Here is a 19650-nt window from a genome sequence, read left to right as displayed (position 1 = left end):
CCATACCAGTTTTGTTGATTCTGTTGTCTATTTCCATATTTAATTTACCATCTTCACTAAAAATTGTGCCTAAGTAGCTGAACTGTTTTACTTGTTCTATAAGTTTTCCATTCACAATGCAGTTAATATTTTCAATGTTTCTGCCTATTTTCATTGTCTTTGTCTTTTTAATGCTTACCTTCATACCATATCTATTACAACAGTTATTCAATTTAGTCAGGGAATCTTGCAGACTTGTAGCGGATTTATTTAGAAGTATAACACCCACATAAAGCAAAGAGCTGAAATTAACCTCCAATTTTGATATCATGTTTAATACCACTTTCCTTCATAAGATGATCCATATAAATAATATCAGAGGGGATAATGTACATCCTTGTCTAACACAGATTTAACATTAAACCATCTTCCTGTACTTCAATTCTAACTGCTGACTTACAACTAAAATAAAGACTAGGTATTGCTTGATATAATGCCCCATTCACACCATATAACTAGTATTTTGAATCGCTTCTCTCTCGGCACCTTTTCATATGCCTTTTCCAGATCTAAAAAACTTAAATAGAGATTTTGTTATATTCCCATAATTTCTCAACCATCTGTTGTAAAGTGAAAATCTGATCCTGACAGCCTCTATTTGACCGGAATCCAGCTTGTTCTTCACCAAGCTTCTCTTCCACAATCCTTCTCAACCGTTTTCTCAAGTATACTTGGATATATCTTACCAGGAACACTCAGTAATGAAATAACTCTAATTCTGACATTCAGTTTTATTCCCCTTTTTATATATACGTACTATGAGAGCTCTAATCCAATCATCTGGAATTTGTCCCTCGCTCCAGGCCTTCTGAACTATGCAGTGCAGCCACTGTAAGACTTTTATTCCTCCATACTTGAGCATTTCTAGTCGAATATCATCTACTCGTGCTGCTTTCCACATTTCAGGTGTTTGATGGCTTTTTCTACTTCAAGTATGGATATGTATTCCTGACTGCATGTCTGTTGAGTGTTTTTTTTTTTTTTTACTACTATGCTGTCATCACTACTTGTTTCATTTAGCAATTTTTCGAAGTAATTACTCAATACTTCAAGGATATCTCTTTCTCCTGTTTGCATGCCACTTTTATCATCTCTACATTCCTTTTACAGCACTCTTTCCTCTGTTTCTAAGCTTCTTCAACAACCTCCAGAATATTTTGCCACCTTCTTGATATTTATTTTCTATGTTCTTGCCAAAGTCCTCCCATGACTTTTGTTTAGACATTTGTCTCTGTATTCTCTAAGAGCATAAGCTGATATTTTCCAGAAACCTTTGATATGCTTTCTTCTTTTCCTTCACTGCCTCTTTAACTTCCTTTGTCCACCATGAAGTTCTAGTTTTTCTATCTTTGCAGACAACCTATTCACATGCCTCTCTGGCTGAATCAATCAATGTTTTCTTCCGGGCTTACCACTGAATCTCCAAGGTTTAGTTCCTGTTCTCAAACTCTTTCATTTTTCCTTCAATAATCTTTGTGTATTTTAGTCTACAGTTAACATGAGAGCTGCTCAACTTTTATTCACTTTAAAACTTTCTTACATGTTCCCCTTTTCAAAATGAAATTCAATTTTATCCTGCTTAAGACTAAATGGTGATCACTGCCAATTTCAAATCCTCTGTACACTCTGTTGTCCTGTACCAGTGGGAAAACATCACTATCAACAATAACATAGTCAATGAAACCTTTCTTATTCCTTGCTTCTTCTCTCCATGTGAATTTGTGCACATTTTTATGTTGGAACATGGTGTTAGTAATAGCCAGTCCCTGTCCTCAGCAGAAATCCAACAGCTATTTGCCGTTATTATTAGCTTTGCTCTTTTCCCAAAATATTTTTGTATGTCTGACAATCATTTCCTACTCTGCTATTCAGATCTCCAACAAGAACCAACTTTTCCGTTTTCATTGTGTCAGTTGCTTTCTCTAAAGCTTCAAAAAATTCCTCCACTTCTACCTTAGTAGAACCTTCTGTGGGATCATAGGCGCAAATAATTCTCATATTTGCCCAAATCACTCTACTTGAGACTGCCTGCCATTCAAGAAGATTAGCCTAGTATTTAGTGTTGAATACTATGGCTACTCCTTCTTTGGGTTGATTCTCATTGCCTGAATACAACATTTTGTATTTATTGCTCAGAATGATCTCATCAGTTTTTGCATTTTTTTGTTTCAGTCACCCCTATTATGTCGATCTGCTACTAATCTAATTCCTCAGCTAACTGCATCTCTTTGCCATTCAGCCTCATTCTGTTGATAGTACTCATCTTGAACTCTTGTGATGTTGAGTTGGGGTGGGTTTTAGGATTTGTTCCTGTAGCTCACTTTTCGCTGTTTGCTCTGGTTCCCTGGCGAAAATAACGAGGGCCCTTGTTTAACCGGGCTATTCCCCAGCTAGAATGAAATTCTGTCATGTTGTGCCATCATTTGAAATTTTGCTTGGCTAAATCCCAAATTTCCAGCCCATCCTTATCCGTTCTGTATCCAAGTAGATACCTAACAGGGTGCACCGCGAGAAGGTAAGGATTGCACATTAGGTCAGAAGCCCTGGTCGGTTCTCCGCATTTCTTAGAAGGCTATGTGGAGGTATCCTCTCAGTTATATAACTTTGAGCCTTAAGCACCCCTATCATTTATAAATAAATTATATGATTATAATGATGATATATTAAAAAAATAATAATAATAAACTTGGAGCCAATTATGCGTTCACTGATAGATAATTTTAAATAATGAGCTTTTTGTATTCTGTTCAGTGTATCTGTTTTGAAATGCAGCACGAATTTTCATATGATAGATTTGCCAGCATACTGCATATGACCAGAAAGGCCTTTGAGGTCTGTGTTGTGTTAGTATGTCAATTTCCTGCTCTCAAAGACATACAACAACAACGAATGTTCCCCTTAAGACACTACTTAAGCTTATCTAAAACTTGTGCACCCAGAATACAGTCAACTCTAGCTGCTACACACGTAAAAGAAAACTTTAGCTTTAAGGAGCAGCCATGCTTTATAGCCATATTATTGTAAATACACATTTTTATTTCATAAACAGCATACTGGAGTTATGTATTATACTTTTCTTTGACTGACTAATTCTGTTGTAAATCAGTCAGTGGCAGTACCTAACTTTCTCTGGTTGTCTCGCATTAATCAAATAATAGTATTTAGAAGTTATTAAAATTACAACGGGGTGCTTAAGGGTCAAAGCTGTATAACTGAGAGGAGACCTCCACATAGCCTTTCAAGGAATGCGGAGAACCGAATAGGGCTTCTGACCTAATGTCCAAACCTCACCTTCTCGTGGTGCACCCTGTTGGGTATCTACTTTGATACTGAACGAACGAGGATGGGCTAGCAATTTAGAATTTAGCCGACCAAATTGTATTCTTATTGGTTAAACCAAAATAAAAAATGATGGTACAACATGACAAAATTTCATGCCAGCTGGGGCGTCGCCCAGTTAAACAAGGCCCCCGTTGGTTTCACCATGGAACCCGGGTGAACAGCGAAAAGTCAGATACTGGAACAAATCTGAAAACAAACCCCAACTCAACATCACCAGAGTTAAAGATCGGTACTATCAACGTAAGAAGCCTGAACGGCAAAGAAATGGAGCTAGCTGAGGAATTAGATAAGTACCAGATCGACATAATAGGGATGACTTAAACAAAAAAGACCAAAACTGGTGAGATCTTTCTGAGCAATAAATACAAAATGTTATATTCAGGCAATGACAATCAAGGAAAAGAAGGAGTAGCCATAGTATTCAACACAAAATACGAGGCTAATCTTCTTGAATGGCAGTCACTCTCAAGTAGAGTAATGTGGGCAAATATGAGAATGGAGAACTGGACAATGAGACTTATTTGTGCCTATGGTCCCACAGAAGGTTCTACTAAGGTAGAATTGGAAGAATTTTTTGAGGCTTTAGAAAAAGCAACTGACACAATGGAAGAGGAAAAGTTGGTCCTTGTTGGGGATCTAAATAGCAGAGTAGGAAATGATTGTGAGACATACAAAAATATTTTGGGAAAATTTGGAGAAAAGAGCAAAGCTAATAATAATGGCAGGTATCTGTTGGATTTCTGCTCAGGACATGGACTGGTTATTACTAACACCATGTTCCAACATAAAAATGTGCACAAATTCACATGGAGAGAAGAGGCTAGGAATAAGAAAGGTTTCATTGACTATGTTATCGTTGATAGTGATGTTTTCTCCCTGGTGCAGGACACCAGAGCGTACAGAGGATTTGAAATTGGAAGTGATCACTATTTAGTCTTGAGCAGGATAAAATTGAATTTCATATTGAAAACAATAACATGTAAGAAAGTTTTAAAGCGAATAAAAGTTGAGCAGCTCTCAGATGTGAACTGTAGACTAAAATACAGAAAGATTATTGAAAAGAAAATGAAAGAGTTTGAGAACAGGAATCAAACCTTGGAGATTCAGTGGCAAACTCTGAAGGAAACATTGATTGATTCTGCCAGAGAGGCATGTGGTGAGGTTGTGTGCAAGGATAAAAAAATCAGAACTCCCTGGTGGACACAGGAAGTTAAAGAGGCAGTGAAGGAAAAGAAGAAAGCATATCAAAAGTGCCTGGCAAATAAGTCAGCTTTTGCTCTTACAGAATACAAAGACAAATGTAAGAAAGCTAAACAGTGTGTAAAACTAGCTAAACAAAAGTCATGGGAGGACTTTGGCAAGAATATAGAAAATAAATATCAAGAAGGTGGCAAAATATTCTGGAGGTTGTTGAAGAAGCTTAGGAATTGAAGAAAGAGTGCTGTAAAAGGGGTTAGAGATGATAAAGGTGACATGAAAACGGTAGAAAAAGATATCCTTGAAGTAAGGAGTAATTACTTTGAAAAACTGCTAAATGAAACAAGCAGTGATGACAGCACAGTGATAAAAAAACACTGACCAGGCATGCAGTCAGGAATACATATCCATACTTGAAGTAGAAAAAGCCATCAAAGGCTTGAAATGTGGAAAGGCAGCAGGAGTAGAGGATATTTGACCAGAAATGCTGAAGTATGGTGGTATAAAAGTCTTACAGTGGCTGCACTGCATACTTCAGAAAGCCTGGACAGAGGGACGAATTCCCGATGATTGGAGTAGAGCTCTCATAGTACCCATATATAAAAAGGGAAATAAAACTGAATGTAAGAATTACAGAGGTATTTCCCTACTGAGTGTTATTGGCAAGATCTATGCAAGTATACTTGAGAAACGGTTGAGAAGAATTGTGGAAGAAAAGCTTGGTGAAGAACAAGCTGGATTCAGGCCAAATAGGGGCTGTCAGGATCAGATCTTCACTTTACGACAAATAGTCGAGAAAGCATGGGAATATAACAAAGATCTGTATTTAAGTTTTGTCGATTTGGAAAAGGCATATGACAAGGTGCCAAGAGAGAAGCTATTCAATACGCTGCAGTTATATAGTGTCAATGGGGCATCACCAGCCTTATAATTCCACATATATCCTTTCCTTGCAAAAGCCTGCATATGACTAGATGATACAGGTGATTACTTCATGATCACTTTCACCAACTGGAGGAAAATGTGAAACCGCCTCTAGCAATTACATGCTCTGATGAAATGATCAGATCTCTAACTCTTGATCCTCGCGTGCCTTCCTTTACGTGCTGTCTGAGATAGTTATCTCTCAAGAACTCGAGAAATTCACTTTCCTTATTCCCTAATGCTATCTCTTCATTCCAACCTATACCACCATAATTAAAATCGCCAGTAATAATTACCCTTCCTTTGTTCACTAATTCAAGTTGTTTATACATTTCTTCATCACCACCATCCACATTCTCAGGCCTATAGCAACATCCAACTAAATATGTCTTCCTCTCAACCTCTACGTTACACCACACTGCCTAATAACCATTGCCACTATTTCCCCCTTTCATGTCTACCTTATGTGGACTTAATTCCCCTGCTATCATCAGTAGCACTCCTCCTCCCTTCTTGCCAATTCTATCCTCACGAAAAATACTGTACCCTTCCATTTCTATTCCCGTTACGATATGATCTTCATTCAATCATGTTTCACTTATTCCAATGATTTGGGGGTGAATAAACTCAATCACTGACAACATTTCATCCCTTTTATTTCTTATACTTCTGGCATTTATAAACAAACACAACAGTTTATTATTAGGTCTATAGCCAGTCCTATCCAAGCCATATGTTGGTTGTGATTTTCTCACTACACCTGCCAAATCACCTTTATCACTGCTTACCACATATACCTTCTCAATCTCCACTTCTCCACCCACATTGCAGTATACTCCATCTTCATACACACACACATTCACTGGCACTTTCAACATTCACTCTCTCTCTCTCCTCTATGCCATGTCTCCCTGTTCATCCAAGCTCCACCCGTTTCACTGTTCCTCTTGTATTCCCATTCTCTCTCTCTCTTCCGCTCTCACACTACTGTTTTCACTGCCAAACACTGCTGTCTCTTCAGTACCACTACTGAAGAGACTGCTGTCCTGATTTTTCTCTTCATCTCTTCCTTCTGATCCCTGGCACGCATCACACACTATACTTTCATTCAGCAACACTTTCTCCAGCACACTCACTCCAAAGCCATTTAAATGCAACCCACCATGCTTGTATAATTTCATTCTTCCTTCAAACACATGCCATACATCCACAAACTCCACTCCCTTTTCCTCACACAGCTCCGCGAACATTCCAGTCATGATTTTGGCTCTCCGTTGCAACTCATCATCATCATACCTAGGTAACACACTGACAACCTTTCCTACTACACTGTTATCTTTTGCTTTTCTCACTAGCCTCTGGATATTTGTCCTCACATCCTTCTTATGTCCAATTAGACCATTCATCCCTACAATCACAACTAACTCTCTCGTTCGTTTCTTCCTCATGTCCAACACCTTAATTTCATACTCATTCTCCCACCCAGATAGCAGACCTTATGAACTCTGTCAGTAACTAGCCCTCTAATTATGGAGTCTCCATATACTGCTATCCTGGAATCACTTGTCACTTCTTTTACTCCTTGTTCTTTCATTCTGATTTCTGGCATGCTTTCATTAATTTTCACTATACGCCTAACATGACTCAACATATTCTTCATTTCATTTTTCATTTCCAATACCTGTTTCATTAAATCTTGCATTCTGACAACTTCACTCTCTCTCTCGTTCTGCCGCACTTTACTTTCTTTTTCTCATTCATACTTTCCTTCACCTTCTTGTCACTAACTTTCACTTGTACATCTTTGCATTCTTCACTCCTTCAGTTTCTCCAACTTTCTCACTTTCATTTTTTGCAACTTCTTCCGTAACTTTTGTTGGAACATTTTTGAATTCTTTTACTCCCTCAGTTTCTCTTGTTTTTGTTTCATTTCGATTTTTCATAACTTTCACTTCTACATTCCCGCATTCTTTCACTCCGTCAGTCTCTCTATCTTTCCCTTCATTTCTGTTTCTTTCATGTACACTATCTATCTTTTCAGTCAGTTTCGCATTCTGTGTATCATGGTCCAACAGTATATTGCACCTATGACAAATCCATACTTTCTATCAACTTTCACTTATTCTTTCCCTCTCTACAAAGACATCTCTTACATTCCGCATGCATACATATCGCACTTAGGACATAAAATCAGTTTTGAAAAGTCTATATCGCCAATGCTACTTGACTTTTGCTGCATTCGCTCAGTATAACCAGTCGGCGCCCACATGGCTGACCGGCATTGTGTGATATTTAAAATGGCAATTTAGACTAATAATTCTGATAGAATTCACACCAAAAATCACCCAGACACACTTCGTTCTCAAAAATAAATAATGAAACCCTAAAATTTATGAAACACTGCCAATTATTATTCAAAATAGCACTTATTTTTTTGGAGCTCTTTCTGACACTACACAACTACAGTATGCTAAATAATTTGTGGGAAAAGAGCGTGAATTATATTCGAATAAATACGGTAATATTTTGATGTTCTGTTGCACTTCTGGTTGAAACAATTGACCTAGTTGTTGGTATTCCTCTGGGACATTTTTTCTTACGTGGCGAATGCAATTCTCAGATTCAGTTCATTGTATAACCTTCTGACCAGGCCCTCGGAATTATGCAGTATAGACACTGAAAAACTTTTATATCTCCATATTTAAGTATTTCGAGTTGAATGTCATCTACTCAAGTTTTGATATACAGGGTGTTCGGGATAAATTTGACATATTTATAATTAATTATATTTTTCCGTAAGTTACATGTATTAACACACACTTCTCTTCATTTAAAAGTTTGGACTCTTCTTCATTCATATACAAGATGTCAGAAAGGATGGATAGCTGGAACCCACCTGAATCATGGAAGAGAATAACTTGTATCATGATGATTCGTGCCCGCCATCAAAATAAGGATATTACGACTGCTGCCCAATGCTCCCTGAATACAGTAAAAACAATCAGGCATGAACTAGAGACTTGCAATGGTGACTACGAGGATGTAGCAAGAAGAAAGATCCCTAGCAGACGATCTGATTGCGTTCGTACAGCAGAATTCCTCGCAAATCTGCAGGAACAGGTGTTGAAGAACCCTGGCATTGGAATTCGGGCTTTGTTCGTGGAGTTGCTAACTGTAGTCAAGCCCTGGATAACAAGGGTAGCCAATGGTAGGCCGTATGTATGGCAGCAGGATTCGGCCCCTTGCCACACCTCTGGGAAAAGTCAAAAATGGTTGTCTGAAAATTTCTACGACTTCACCAGTCCAAATGTTTGGCCTCCAAACTCCCCAGACCTTAACCCCATGGATTATTTTGTATGGGGCGCAGTTGAAAAAGACACCAATCGCACTTCCAGTAATACAAAAGCCCAGTTAATGGATAAAATTAAAACAGTTTTTGCGGCCCTTCCCAGGGAGACTGTAGCATCAGCTTGTTCGAGGTTCCGAAGCAGAATTGAAGCTGTGATCGATGCTAATGGTGGTTATTTTGAGTAAATCTTGTTGATAGTATTGTAATTAACTCTGCCTGTAATGTTTTTTTGTCAATTCATTAAATTTAATAGATACAAAGAAGATTTTCTTTTTCCTTACGAAACTGTCAAATTTATCCCGAACACCCTGTATATGCAATCCTCTTGAATATTTTCTACTATTGTTTTGTCTCAGCTTGTTTAGCATTCTTTCAGAGTAATTATTCCAAGCATCTAGTATATTCCTATCTTAAGTTTTCATGCCACCTTTATCATCTCTGATTCTTTAATTACAGTACTCTTTTCTCAATTTTTAAACTTTTTTAGTAGCCCACAGGAAACAAAACATTTTCCACCTACCTAATATTTATTTATCTTGCATATTCTTACCAAACTCAAGTTTAAAATGCCATTCAAAAGGAAACCCTCTTCTTGCCACGAACACCCCCATTGTCTTCTCGAGATCAGTTGCTGTGCAGAAGAGTTACCTCTCAGTAATGCTGTACTTAAGATCATCTGTTCCTGAGAATTAGTGGGAGGGGGGGGGGTGGTAGGATGCTGTTTCTTTACTCCCTGTGAGGATTAAAGATTAGTCACCTAGAACAGTTATGAGTTATGCCTCTCATCAATTATGGAATGAAGCGCATCAAGAAATAAGAAATACTATATTTACACTGGTTAAAGTAAAACTGCATGGGTAGGGGCTTGCAGTTGATTTATTTATTTACTTATACATCATCTGTAAGAATAATCATAATTAAAATTCTGAATATTTTTATGTATTGTTTATGTTAGTATGTTTATTAGTTTTTGTTTTCATAACACGCATTGTCGGCACTTGCGATGTGCCCTTTATGGAAATTGTTTTGTTAAAAGTAATATGTAAAGAAGTTAAAAAATTGATGTACTTACTAGATTTTGATATTTGTATTACTTACAAGAAATTTATTGTATTTTAAAATTATCAAAAGTTGTGTTTTATGAGGACATTCTCTTGTCTCTAACGGAGACAGCGTGTCAGCCATTATTTATACCTAACTTCCTCGCTTGCCACTTTCGTGAAGTGCTCATGCTCGCGGAGAAGTTTGATGAGTGATTGACAGCTGTCAAGAAAGCGTTCAGTATCTGAGTAACGCCTGGTAAACAAGAGAGCGTTCGGAAGGAATTTAGAACACAGGCTGGCAGATATTTAGGTTCGGAGGAACTTAAGTTTTTTTTATGTGACAGTCGGAAGAAAATTAATAGTATATTCTGAAAAAGGAATCGTGGAACTATTAAGTTTTAATGTGGAATAAGTATGTGGATAAATAAAAGAAAATATTGCTTTATGTGTTTAAAATGGAATATTGGAGGAAACACTAATTTAAAGATTAATAGTAGATTCCGAAAAGGGAATCGTAGAACTGTAAGTTTTTTTTATTGGAAGAGTTAAGACTGTAAATAAGCATTTAGTGAATAAAAGAAGAATTTGCTATTTACATTCTAAAGGAATGTTCCAGAAAACTCTGATTAGGAAGTTTCATCTGTATTAAGGATGCCAGATCTGACTATTATTTCTACTGAAGAAAAGAGATAGAATTAATGTGTGTGTTACATAAGTGATGATAAAGGATCCTGTGAAAATGAAGAATAAAGTCATATCTTCGGAAAAGGTCCGTGACAGAGAAAGAAACTGGCTATGAACATTTTTGTCATTGTGAAAACAAAGTGTTTAGTCTAGTCTTAAGTGTAAGTTTATTTTTAAAAGACCTTGGATCCAATTAATTTGTAGTTATGTAATATTTATTTGAAGTGTATATATATTGTTTTTGTTTTATTAAATGTGTTTATTTTGTATTTTGGTCTTGAGTCATTGATTGTTTGGATTCTGAAAGAAAGAGTTAAGATCATTGCACCAATTGGAGTGAACCCTTGTGCATATAATAATATATAGGTACACTCGGAATAAAAAAAAATAATTGTTAGAAACAGTTATGTTTCTAACAATTATTTTAACAATCATCTGTGGTAGGATTAATAATATTATGATAATATCTATGCATATCCTTATCTATATAAAAATCCACAAATTATTAACACATCCATATAGGATAAAGAACCTAGTTTAATATTCCATATTGTGTGGTTTTTTTTTAATAGGAATGTTGCCTATAAAAAACATAGTATACTGGATCACACAGAATGGGTGGCGGTAAAAGTTATTAATATCAAAGCCACAACAGGACTCAAACCACTGTATTTAAGTCAGGAAGCTATCAGTATACTGTACAAAACATCAATCATTCTGATATTTGTAGTTTATCAGTTATCTGAACATTGAAATCCTACTTAACATCCAAAATGTCAGCAAAATGACCTTTAAGATGCTGGAGTTTTATTTAGTAAATTAAAATTATATGACATCTGTGATTTTAGACATCACGCTCCTGACATAAAAAAAAACAAACAAATGATCATTCCAATATACACTGCAAATCGGCTCCATTCAAACACAAGCATGCAGTTATCTTGACAACCTGTAGGAAGACATCTGCAATAAATAGGCCTATACATCCTAAGGCCTTGTAGTTTTGCGTCCCTTTGTCCACAGCTCACTAGAGTATGTTCACAGGAATGTTCTTGAATACAGTAGTGCTGGGATCATGGTGTGGGAAGACATTATGCTTAATGGATGAATAGAGCTAAAAGTGCTTTAAAAAGGGAATATGACTGGTGAACAATACTGCATCAAAGTTCTTTGTCATGTTTGATTGTTCCTTGGTGCTGTAGGTGAAGAATTCATTTTTATGGATGAGAATGCCACATCGTACACGAGCAGTGGAGATACTTCTGGAGGCTGAGGATATTAATCGAATCGAGTGGCCAGCACTCTTCCTGGATCTCAACCCCCATAGAACACGTCTGGGGTGCAACGGGAACACTCATTGCACCTCACAATTCCCCTCCAGGAAACAAACACACACTTATCCTTGCTTGGAAAGGAGTAGCCATTTTGACTCGAATTCCTGAATTACTTGTTGCTAAGCATGTACAATGTTGTGAGAGTTTCATAGAAATTTGGGGGGGGGGTACATATTCCATATGTCTCTGTATAGTTTTCACTGTACATCCTCAGATTCCTGACATATACCCTCAAGGGGGTGTACAGGATATGATAGTACTACATGAAAAATTTACATCATTACTAACTTCCTATCTACAATTTTCCTCCAAATCAGTCTGTTACTTGTCAAGACTCCAACATCATCATATCTTATATTTCTATCGTCTAAAGCACTTTGTACCATATCAATCCACCTATACTTTGGTCTTCCTCTTGGTCGTTTTCCTGCCAACCTGGCAGAGAACTTGTTTTGCTCTTTCCTGTCCATTCTATTTAAGTGACCATACCACCTGAGATTAGCTCTGCTAATGCATTCCTTGATGTTGCCATTGTCAAGTTCTTAAATAATATCCTTGTTTTTAATATGATATTGCCATTGATGCCATCTGTTCATGTCTCTAATCTTTCTAAGGACTCGCATATCTGCGGTTTCTAGTTTTTGGTCAAGTGTTTTACTTCTAACCCAGCTCTCAGATCCATAAGTTACAACTGGTTTGAACATTGTCTTGTATACATCTAATTTAGTGTTCTGACTAATTTCTCTCTTATTCCATATGTATTTATTCAATTGACTTCCTATTATACCAGCTTTATTGATTCTGTTGTCTATTTCCATATTTAATTTACCATCTTCGCTAAAAATTGTGCCAAAGTAGCTGAAATGTTTTACTTGTTCTATAAGTTCTCCATTCACAATGCAGTTGATATTTTCAATGTTTCTCCTATTTTCATTGTCTTTGTCTTTTTATTGCTGACCTTCATACCATATCTATTACAACAGTTATTGAATTTAGTCAGAGAATCTTGCAGACCTGTAGCTGATTTATTTAGAAGTATAACATCGTCCGCATAAAGTAAAGAACTGACATTAACATCCAATTTTGATATCATGTTTAATACCACTTTCCTTCATAATGTGATCCATGTAGTTAATGAATAACAAAAAGGGATAATGTACATTCTTGTGTCGCACCAGATTTAACATTAAACCATCTTCCTGTACTTCCTTAAATTCTAAAAGCTGTCTTACAACTCAAATAAAGACTGAGTATTGCTTGATATAATGCCCCATTAACACCATATAACTGTAGCGTATTGAATAGCTTCTCTCTTGGCACCTTGATATATGCCTTTTCCAGATTGACAAAACTTAAATACAGATCGTATATTCCCATGATTTCTCAACTATTGGTTGTAAAGTGAAGATCTGATCCTGACAGCCTCTATTTGGCCAGAATACAGCTTGTTCTTCACCAAGCTTTTTTCCCACAATTCTTCTCAACCATTTCTCAAGTATACTTGCATGAATCTTGCCAGGAACACTCAGTAGGGAAATACCTCTAATTCTCACATTCAGTTTTATTTCCATTTTTATATATGGGTACTATGAGAGCTCTACTCCAATCATCGGGTATTCGTCCCTATGTCCAAGCTTTATAAACTATGCAGTGCAGCCTCTGTACCACCATACTTCAGCATTTCTGCCACATTTCAAGTTTTTGATGGCTTTTTCTACTTCAAGTATGGATATGTATTGCTCATTGCAAGCTTGGTCAGTGTTTTTTACCACTGCTGTCATCACTACATGTTTCATTTAGCAGTTTATCAAAATAATTACTCCATACTTCAAGGATATCTTTTTCTCCTGTTTTCATGTCACCTTTATCATCTCTAACTCCTTTTACAGCACTCTTTCCTCCGTTTCTAAGCTTCTTCAACAACCTCCAGAATATTTTGCCACCTTCTTGATATTTATTTTCTATTTTCTTGCCAAAGTCCTCCCATGACTTGTTTAGACGGTTTTACACAGTGTTTAGCTTTCTTACATTTGTCTCTGTATTCTTTAAGAGCACAAGCTGACTTATTTGTTAGTAACTTTTGATGTGCTTTCTTCTTTTCCTTCACTGCCTCTTTAACTTCATGTGTCCACCATGGAGTTCTCATTTTTCTATTCTTGCAGACAACCTCACCACATGCCTCTCTGGCTGATTCAATCAGGATTTTCTTCAAGGCTTGCCACTGAATCTCCAAGGTTTGGTTCCTGTTCTCAAACTCTTTTATTTTTTTTTCAATAATCTTTGTGTATTTTAGTCTACAGTTCACATCTGAGAGCTGCTCATCTTTTATTCTCTTTAAAACTTTCTTATATGTTATTGTTTTCAATATGAAATTCAATTTTATCCTGCTCAAGACTAAATAGTGATCACTTCCAATTTCAAATTCTCTGTACACTCTGGTGTCCTGAGCCAGGGAGAAAACATCACTATCAACAATAACATCAGACTTTTCTTATTCCTTGCCTCTTCTCTCCATGTGAATTTGTGTACATTTTTATGTTGTTACATGGTGTTAGTAATAACCAGTCCATGTCCTCAGCAGAAATCCAACAGGTATTTGCCGTTGTTTATTAGCTTTGCTCCTTTCCACAAATATTTTTGTATGTCTGACAATCATTTCCTACTCTGCTATTTAGATCCGCAACAAGGACCAACTTTTCCTTTTTCATTGTGTCAGTTGCTTTTTCTAAAGCCTCAAAAAATTCCTCCACTTCTACCTTAATAGAATCTTCTGTGGGATCATAGGCACAAATAAGTCTCATTATCCAATTCCCCATTCTGATATTTGCCCACATCACTCTACTTGAGACTGCCTGCCATTCAAGAAGATTATCCTCATATTTTGTGTTGAATACTATGGCTACTCCTTCTTTTCCTTGATTGTCATTGCCTGAATATAACATTTTGTATTTATTGCTCAGAATGATCTTGCCAGTTTTTGTCTTTTTTGTTTAAGTCACCCCTATTATGTCGATCTGGTGCTTATCTAATTCTTCAGCTAGCTCTGTTTCTTTGCCATTCAGGCTTCTTATGTTGATAGTACCGATCTTTAACTCTGGTGATGTTGAGTTGGGGCATGTTTTTATATTTGTTCCAGTAGCTGACTTTTCGCTGTTCGCCCTGGTTCCCTGGCGAAAACAACAGGGTTCTTGTGTAAATGTGCAAGGCCCCAGCCAGCATGAAATTTTGTCATGTCGTACCATCATTTTGTATATTGGTTTAAGCCACTAAGAATACAATTTGGTCAGCTAAATCCCAAATTGCCAACCCATCCTCGTTTGTTCAATATCCAGGTAGATACCCAACAGGGTGCACGAGAAGGTGAGGATTGGCCATTAGGTCAGAAGTCCTGGTCGGTTCTCCGCATTCCTTTAAAGGCTGTGTGGAGGTCTCTTCTCAGTTATACAGCTTTGACTCTTAAGCAACACTGTACATTAATTCTTTAATTATTTCCTTAGGAAATTTGTAACTTTCACCAAAAATGTATTGCAATTTAATTTGATGTCAATTATGGTTAGTGATGTCAGCTTGATTAGTGATCTCAAAAAAAAAACAACACCTTTTTTTGTGTAATATAATTTATTAGTATGCTGGCAATAAATTTATCTCCATATTTGGCTGTAACCAAAAATGAAAATTTTTTCACTTACAGTTAAAAATGTAGTTCATCCTTAGCTTATGGACACCACTTTGAGTTTTATTCAGTATTTCAACATGTAACCCTTTCTAACAATTATTAAAAATATGGGGAAGATTTAGATTGTTAGCCAATAGTCACATTTCTTAGTCTTGTACAGAGACAGGAAGGTTTTCTTTCTGTAAATTTAGGTTTTTGCTTGAGAGCAAGCAAATTAGTAGCAAATGCACTTAATAAATGAACACAATATATCTCACAAGCAATGAGTTCCTAATGAAACTGCCCATTGCTTTTATGATTGTAAGTTTTAACATTGCAGCAGAATGAATGTCAGTTATTAAAGTTGTTCAGCTACTTCATTTGCATATGTTTGTGATGTATTTTTGAAAACACAATCAGGAATCTGGAAAACCAAAGGAGGATTCCCTGACTTGTTCACATCATAGTAAATTTTTATGCTTCGGAGGATTTGTTAGCACACTGATTACTAACTAGTTCTTTTTAAAAAGGGTATATATAATGGAATTGCATTCATTTCAACGAAGGTTATATGGCAAAAAAATTCTCTTCTAGACTGCCCAACCTTACACACCACAGTCACAGCCTGGTGTTGCAGGAGGACCTCCGGGTGCTTCTCCAGCCGTAGCTCAACCAGTTCCTTCAGCAGCTCCACAAGGACAACCCCAGCAACCTGCAGCTCCACAGGCTGCAGCACAACCCTCTGGTGCTCCTGCCCCAGCACAAGCACAACCATATCCTGCTCCTGCAGTTCCGCAAGGACAGTGGGTTCCTGGAGCATATCCCCAGCAAAATCCTTATGGTCAACAAGGTCCATATGTTGGTTATAACTATGCTGCTTATGCTGGACAGCAGTATGCAGCAGGAACTACCCAGTAAGGTAAGAAAATAGCAGTGCTTATTTATTCTGTTTTAACTCTCATATTTTAAGTAAAATCTGGTAAGATGAGATTCAATAAGTATTGAGAAGCATTTTTAAAAGGTTTGTATGTTAAAAAAAAATATTACTCAAAATTAAGAGTGCCTACTATACTGTTTAGGTTGTTAGATCATCTGTAGTATTCCACCATGTGTAGGTATGCATATTATATGTTCTGTGCATATTTGTTTTGATATATATTTGGCTGAATTATATATATATATGTTTACGTTCTGGTATCATATTAAATGGAAATCATGATACCTAACTGTTTGGTGTTACCTGCTACAGATGATCACTAACCATTAGCAGGATGGTGATATACTTCCCGCTCAGTAAGTAGGTGACCACAGCCTCTGCTGTTTCACCTTGGGCCTTCTAAAAGCTCCAGCCTACATGTGGAGGTAAGTGAAATCAAATAGGCTATATTACAGGTATAAGCATAATTTTTAGGTTAATCTTTCTTCCAGGTTCAGTTTGCCTAATTTGTTTGTGATTTATGAAATATGTTTGTTTGTTTGTTGTATTTTTTACAGACATCTCCCATGCTGTGAACAGCTTGAAATATGTCTTCTGATGGTGACTTAGCAGAACGCTGACCCATTTGTCACGTGTTTTATCATATGGACAAGGTAATATCTATGAGATGGAATGATTTGATACTGTCAACACAGTTGGTACTAAATCCAACAGAATTGGGTTTTAACATGATGTAAATTTAGTTAACATTCCTTTGGTTTGAGATTATGAAATTGCAAATTCATTGAATTTGACTTGAAACTTACATCTTCAGAACATTAAAGAAGGATAAAGGAAGTCAGTGGAAACATCAAAGAAAACCACGAGTGGTATTAAAATAGTTTATTTGAAAAAAGTATTTTAAGTTGCATTTCATAAGAAAAGTGGTGTTGCAGAGATAGTGAACCGAATCACTCAGTGCGTGTGCATGTCCCCCCCCCTTTCCCTCCCTAATTTACAGTTGACCTTTTAGCCACACAAGAATTTTACAAAAATTTGTTTTTAATGTAGATATGAATGAGGATATATGTGCCAATGTGTTAAAATGTAGGGTGACTGGATTTTTGTGCTTGAATGTCTATAATCTGTTCACTAAATTTTGGAAGAGTGTTGGTTCTTCCTGATTTGGAGAGAAGCGCACTGTCTGTGTTTAATTCTTAAAAATAGGTATTCTAATTTCTTACAGAACAAGCCTGTAGGTTTTAATAAATTGAGATTGAATTATTTTAAATTAATTTGCATACTTCTATTTGTAACACAGCAATAGTCTTGTGACTTGGAAAAGTAAATTATTACAGCATTTCCAGCTGAAAATCGTTAATTTTATTTTCTTAGACTGTTCCCTTGCTGCAAAATGTGTGAATGTTGCTAGTTTGTCCCTAGCCCATTTATTATAAAGTTTGTATATTCAGGCTTTGGTGTTCTGCCTGTGTTCTGTGATGAGTGGACAGTATTCATCAGCATTTGAGTTCATTAAAATGAATGTAAATATATCAGCTGTTAACACTTGTATTTAAAGTGAATTTTAGCATTTTTATACCTATACCTAACACGAGTCAAATTTCTAGTTATAAATAAGATCTTCACATCTTGTTTCTTCATCAGTTCATTAAAAGTATATATTGGAGTTATTCTAATATTTATACTTATTAGGACAGGTTTAAGTTCATTTCATATGTGAATTGTGATAATTGTAAATTGTAATAATAGCCCTCAACTTACACAAAAGCTAGGACTATTATTTTATTTCATACTGATTATTAATTTAAAAACTAAGAACAGCATTAAGAGTAAAGTGCATGCTCAGAAGACTAAGGCTTCCAGCTTAATAGTTCTCAACTTTTAAGCAGAGTTGAAATTTTCACATAATTGTCTGCACTTGTTTCTCCATAGATATGTAGGCTAGTTTGTAATTGTTTACTTCAAGTTTGCTACTTGGGGAGTGGAGGTGAAATAAAGTAGCTGCTACAATAAAATTTTTGATATTATTTAATCTTATGACAGCATAAGCTGCTTTCAAACTGGCTATAAATTGTATTCTTAAAACATTTAGTATATGTAATATCAATTGGCATGTGTTATTTTGCAGCTTGTTGCAATTAACTCAGTATTCAGGAACTTTTTTTAAGATTTGTACAACAATGCAGTTTCATTAAGCATCATTTTTCAAATGAAAAATTTCCCATAAATAATAAAGATGAAAAGAGGTTCACTAAACCATGTAAATAGTCTGCTGTCACATTCTCGCATTAAAGATGCATACAAATTTAATTTCACTTTCCCTCTTTTTCCTTATGAGTTTTTAAACACTGAAATGTAAATGAAATAATAAAATGTAATGATGGGTAGATATATATATATATAGTTTCCTGTATTGAGTCTTCTGTAAATTAAAATGACACACAAACACCTGATTAAATAAAGGCATGGCTTCAAATATTTCCATCTTCGATATTTAATGCACTTTGGGTAAGTTAAACATGTGAATTTTCAAAATGTTTAGTTTTGGAATGAACCCAAAACTTGGAAATCCAATATGGAATACCAGTAATTTTTGGTACTTTTCGTTTTGATTTTTAGAAGATATCATTCAATTGCCTTAATAGAATACTAGCTTGTTTAAAATATGTATACTCATAAAAATCAAACATGCACATTTTATGTGTGACCTCCACTATGTGTGGAAAATATTCTATACTTTTTGGCATTCATGATTTTTTTTTTTTTTTAATGTTTAACAGTGATGAGTGAATGTTACTGATATTAGAATTACGATCTTGATCGAGTATTCCTCTTAAGCTACAAAAGAAATAAAAATGTGCCCAGAAGAAATGTTGTCTCCAACATTTACTTTTAAGTCTCATGTAAGAATTGGTATAATCGGGTATGAAGGAAGTGTCCGTCCTGTATGTGAATCACGTCCTTGATTAACAATGAACTATTTAGCTGCCAACTTTCAAGACTGAGATTTCCCAAATAATTAAACATCTGAATAATTGCACATCCACTGCTTGGAAATAAGTCAATGAACACCATAGTGTGAGGAACAAACAGCCATGGCTGTTTGTTCCTCAATAAGATGTAGGATCTTCTTTTGCTACTATGAC

At 36.0% G+C, this 19650-nt stretch overlaps 1 protein-coding gene across 4 annotated transcripts in view; it reads left to right on the top strand.

Annotated features, from left to right (window-relative positions):
* Window positions 1-18901, top strand: part of LOC150103960 (far upstream element-binding protein 1-like) — a 311837-nt gene extending 292936 nt beyond the window's left edge. For all 4 annotated transcript variants that reach the window (XM_090397206.1, XM_090397205.1, XM_090397203.1 and 1 more), the window contains 2 exons: window positions 16162-16486; window positions 17062-18901. In XM_090397206.1, the coding sequence (XP_090253332.1) occupies window positions 16162-16485 (324 nt within the window). In that variant the 3' untranslated portion in view covers window position 16486; window positions 17062-18901. The remainder of the gene's footprint in view (window positions 1-16161; window positions 16487-17061) is intronic.
* Window positions 18902-19650: the final 749 nt, after the last annotated feature.

The sequence above is a fragment of the Typopeltis vanoorti genome, chromosome 8 (assembly GCF_054136105.1).
Source record: "Typopeltis vanoorti isolate ZY-2024b chromosome 8, IOZ_Tvanoo_1.0, whole genome shotgun sequence".
NCBI lineage: Eukaryota > Metazoa > Arthropoda > Arachnida > Uropygi > Thelyphonidae > Typopeltis > Typopeltis vanoorti.
Note: the sequence above shows the minus strand (reverse complement) of the source record. Positions and strands in the feature narration are given on the sequence as shown.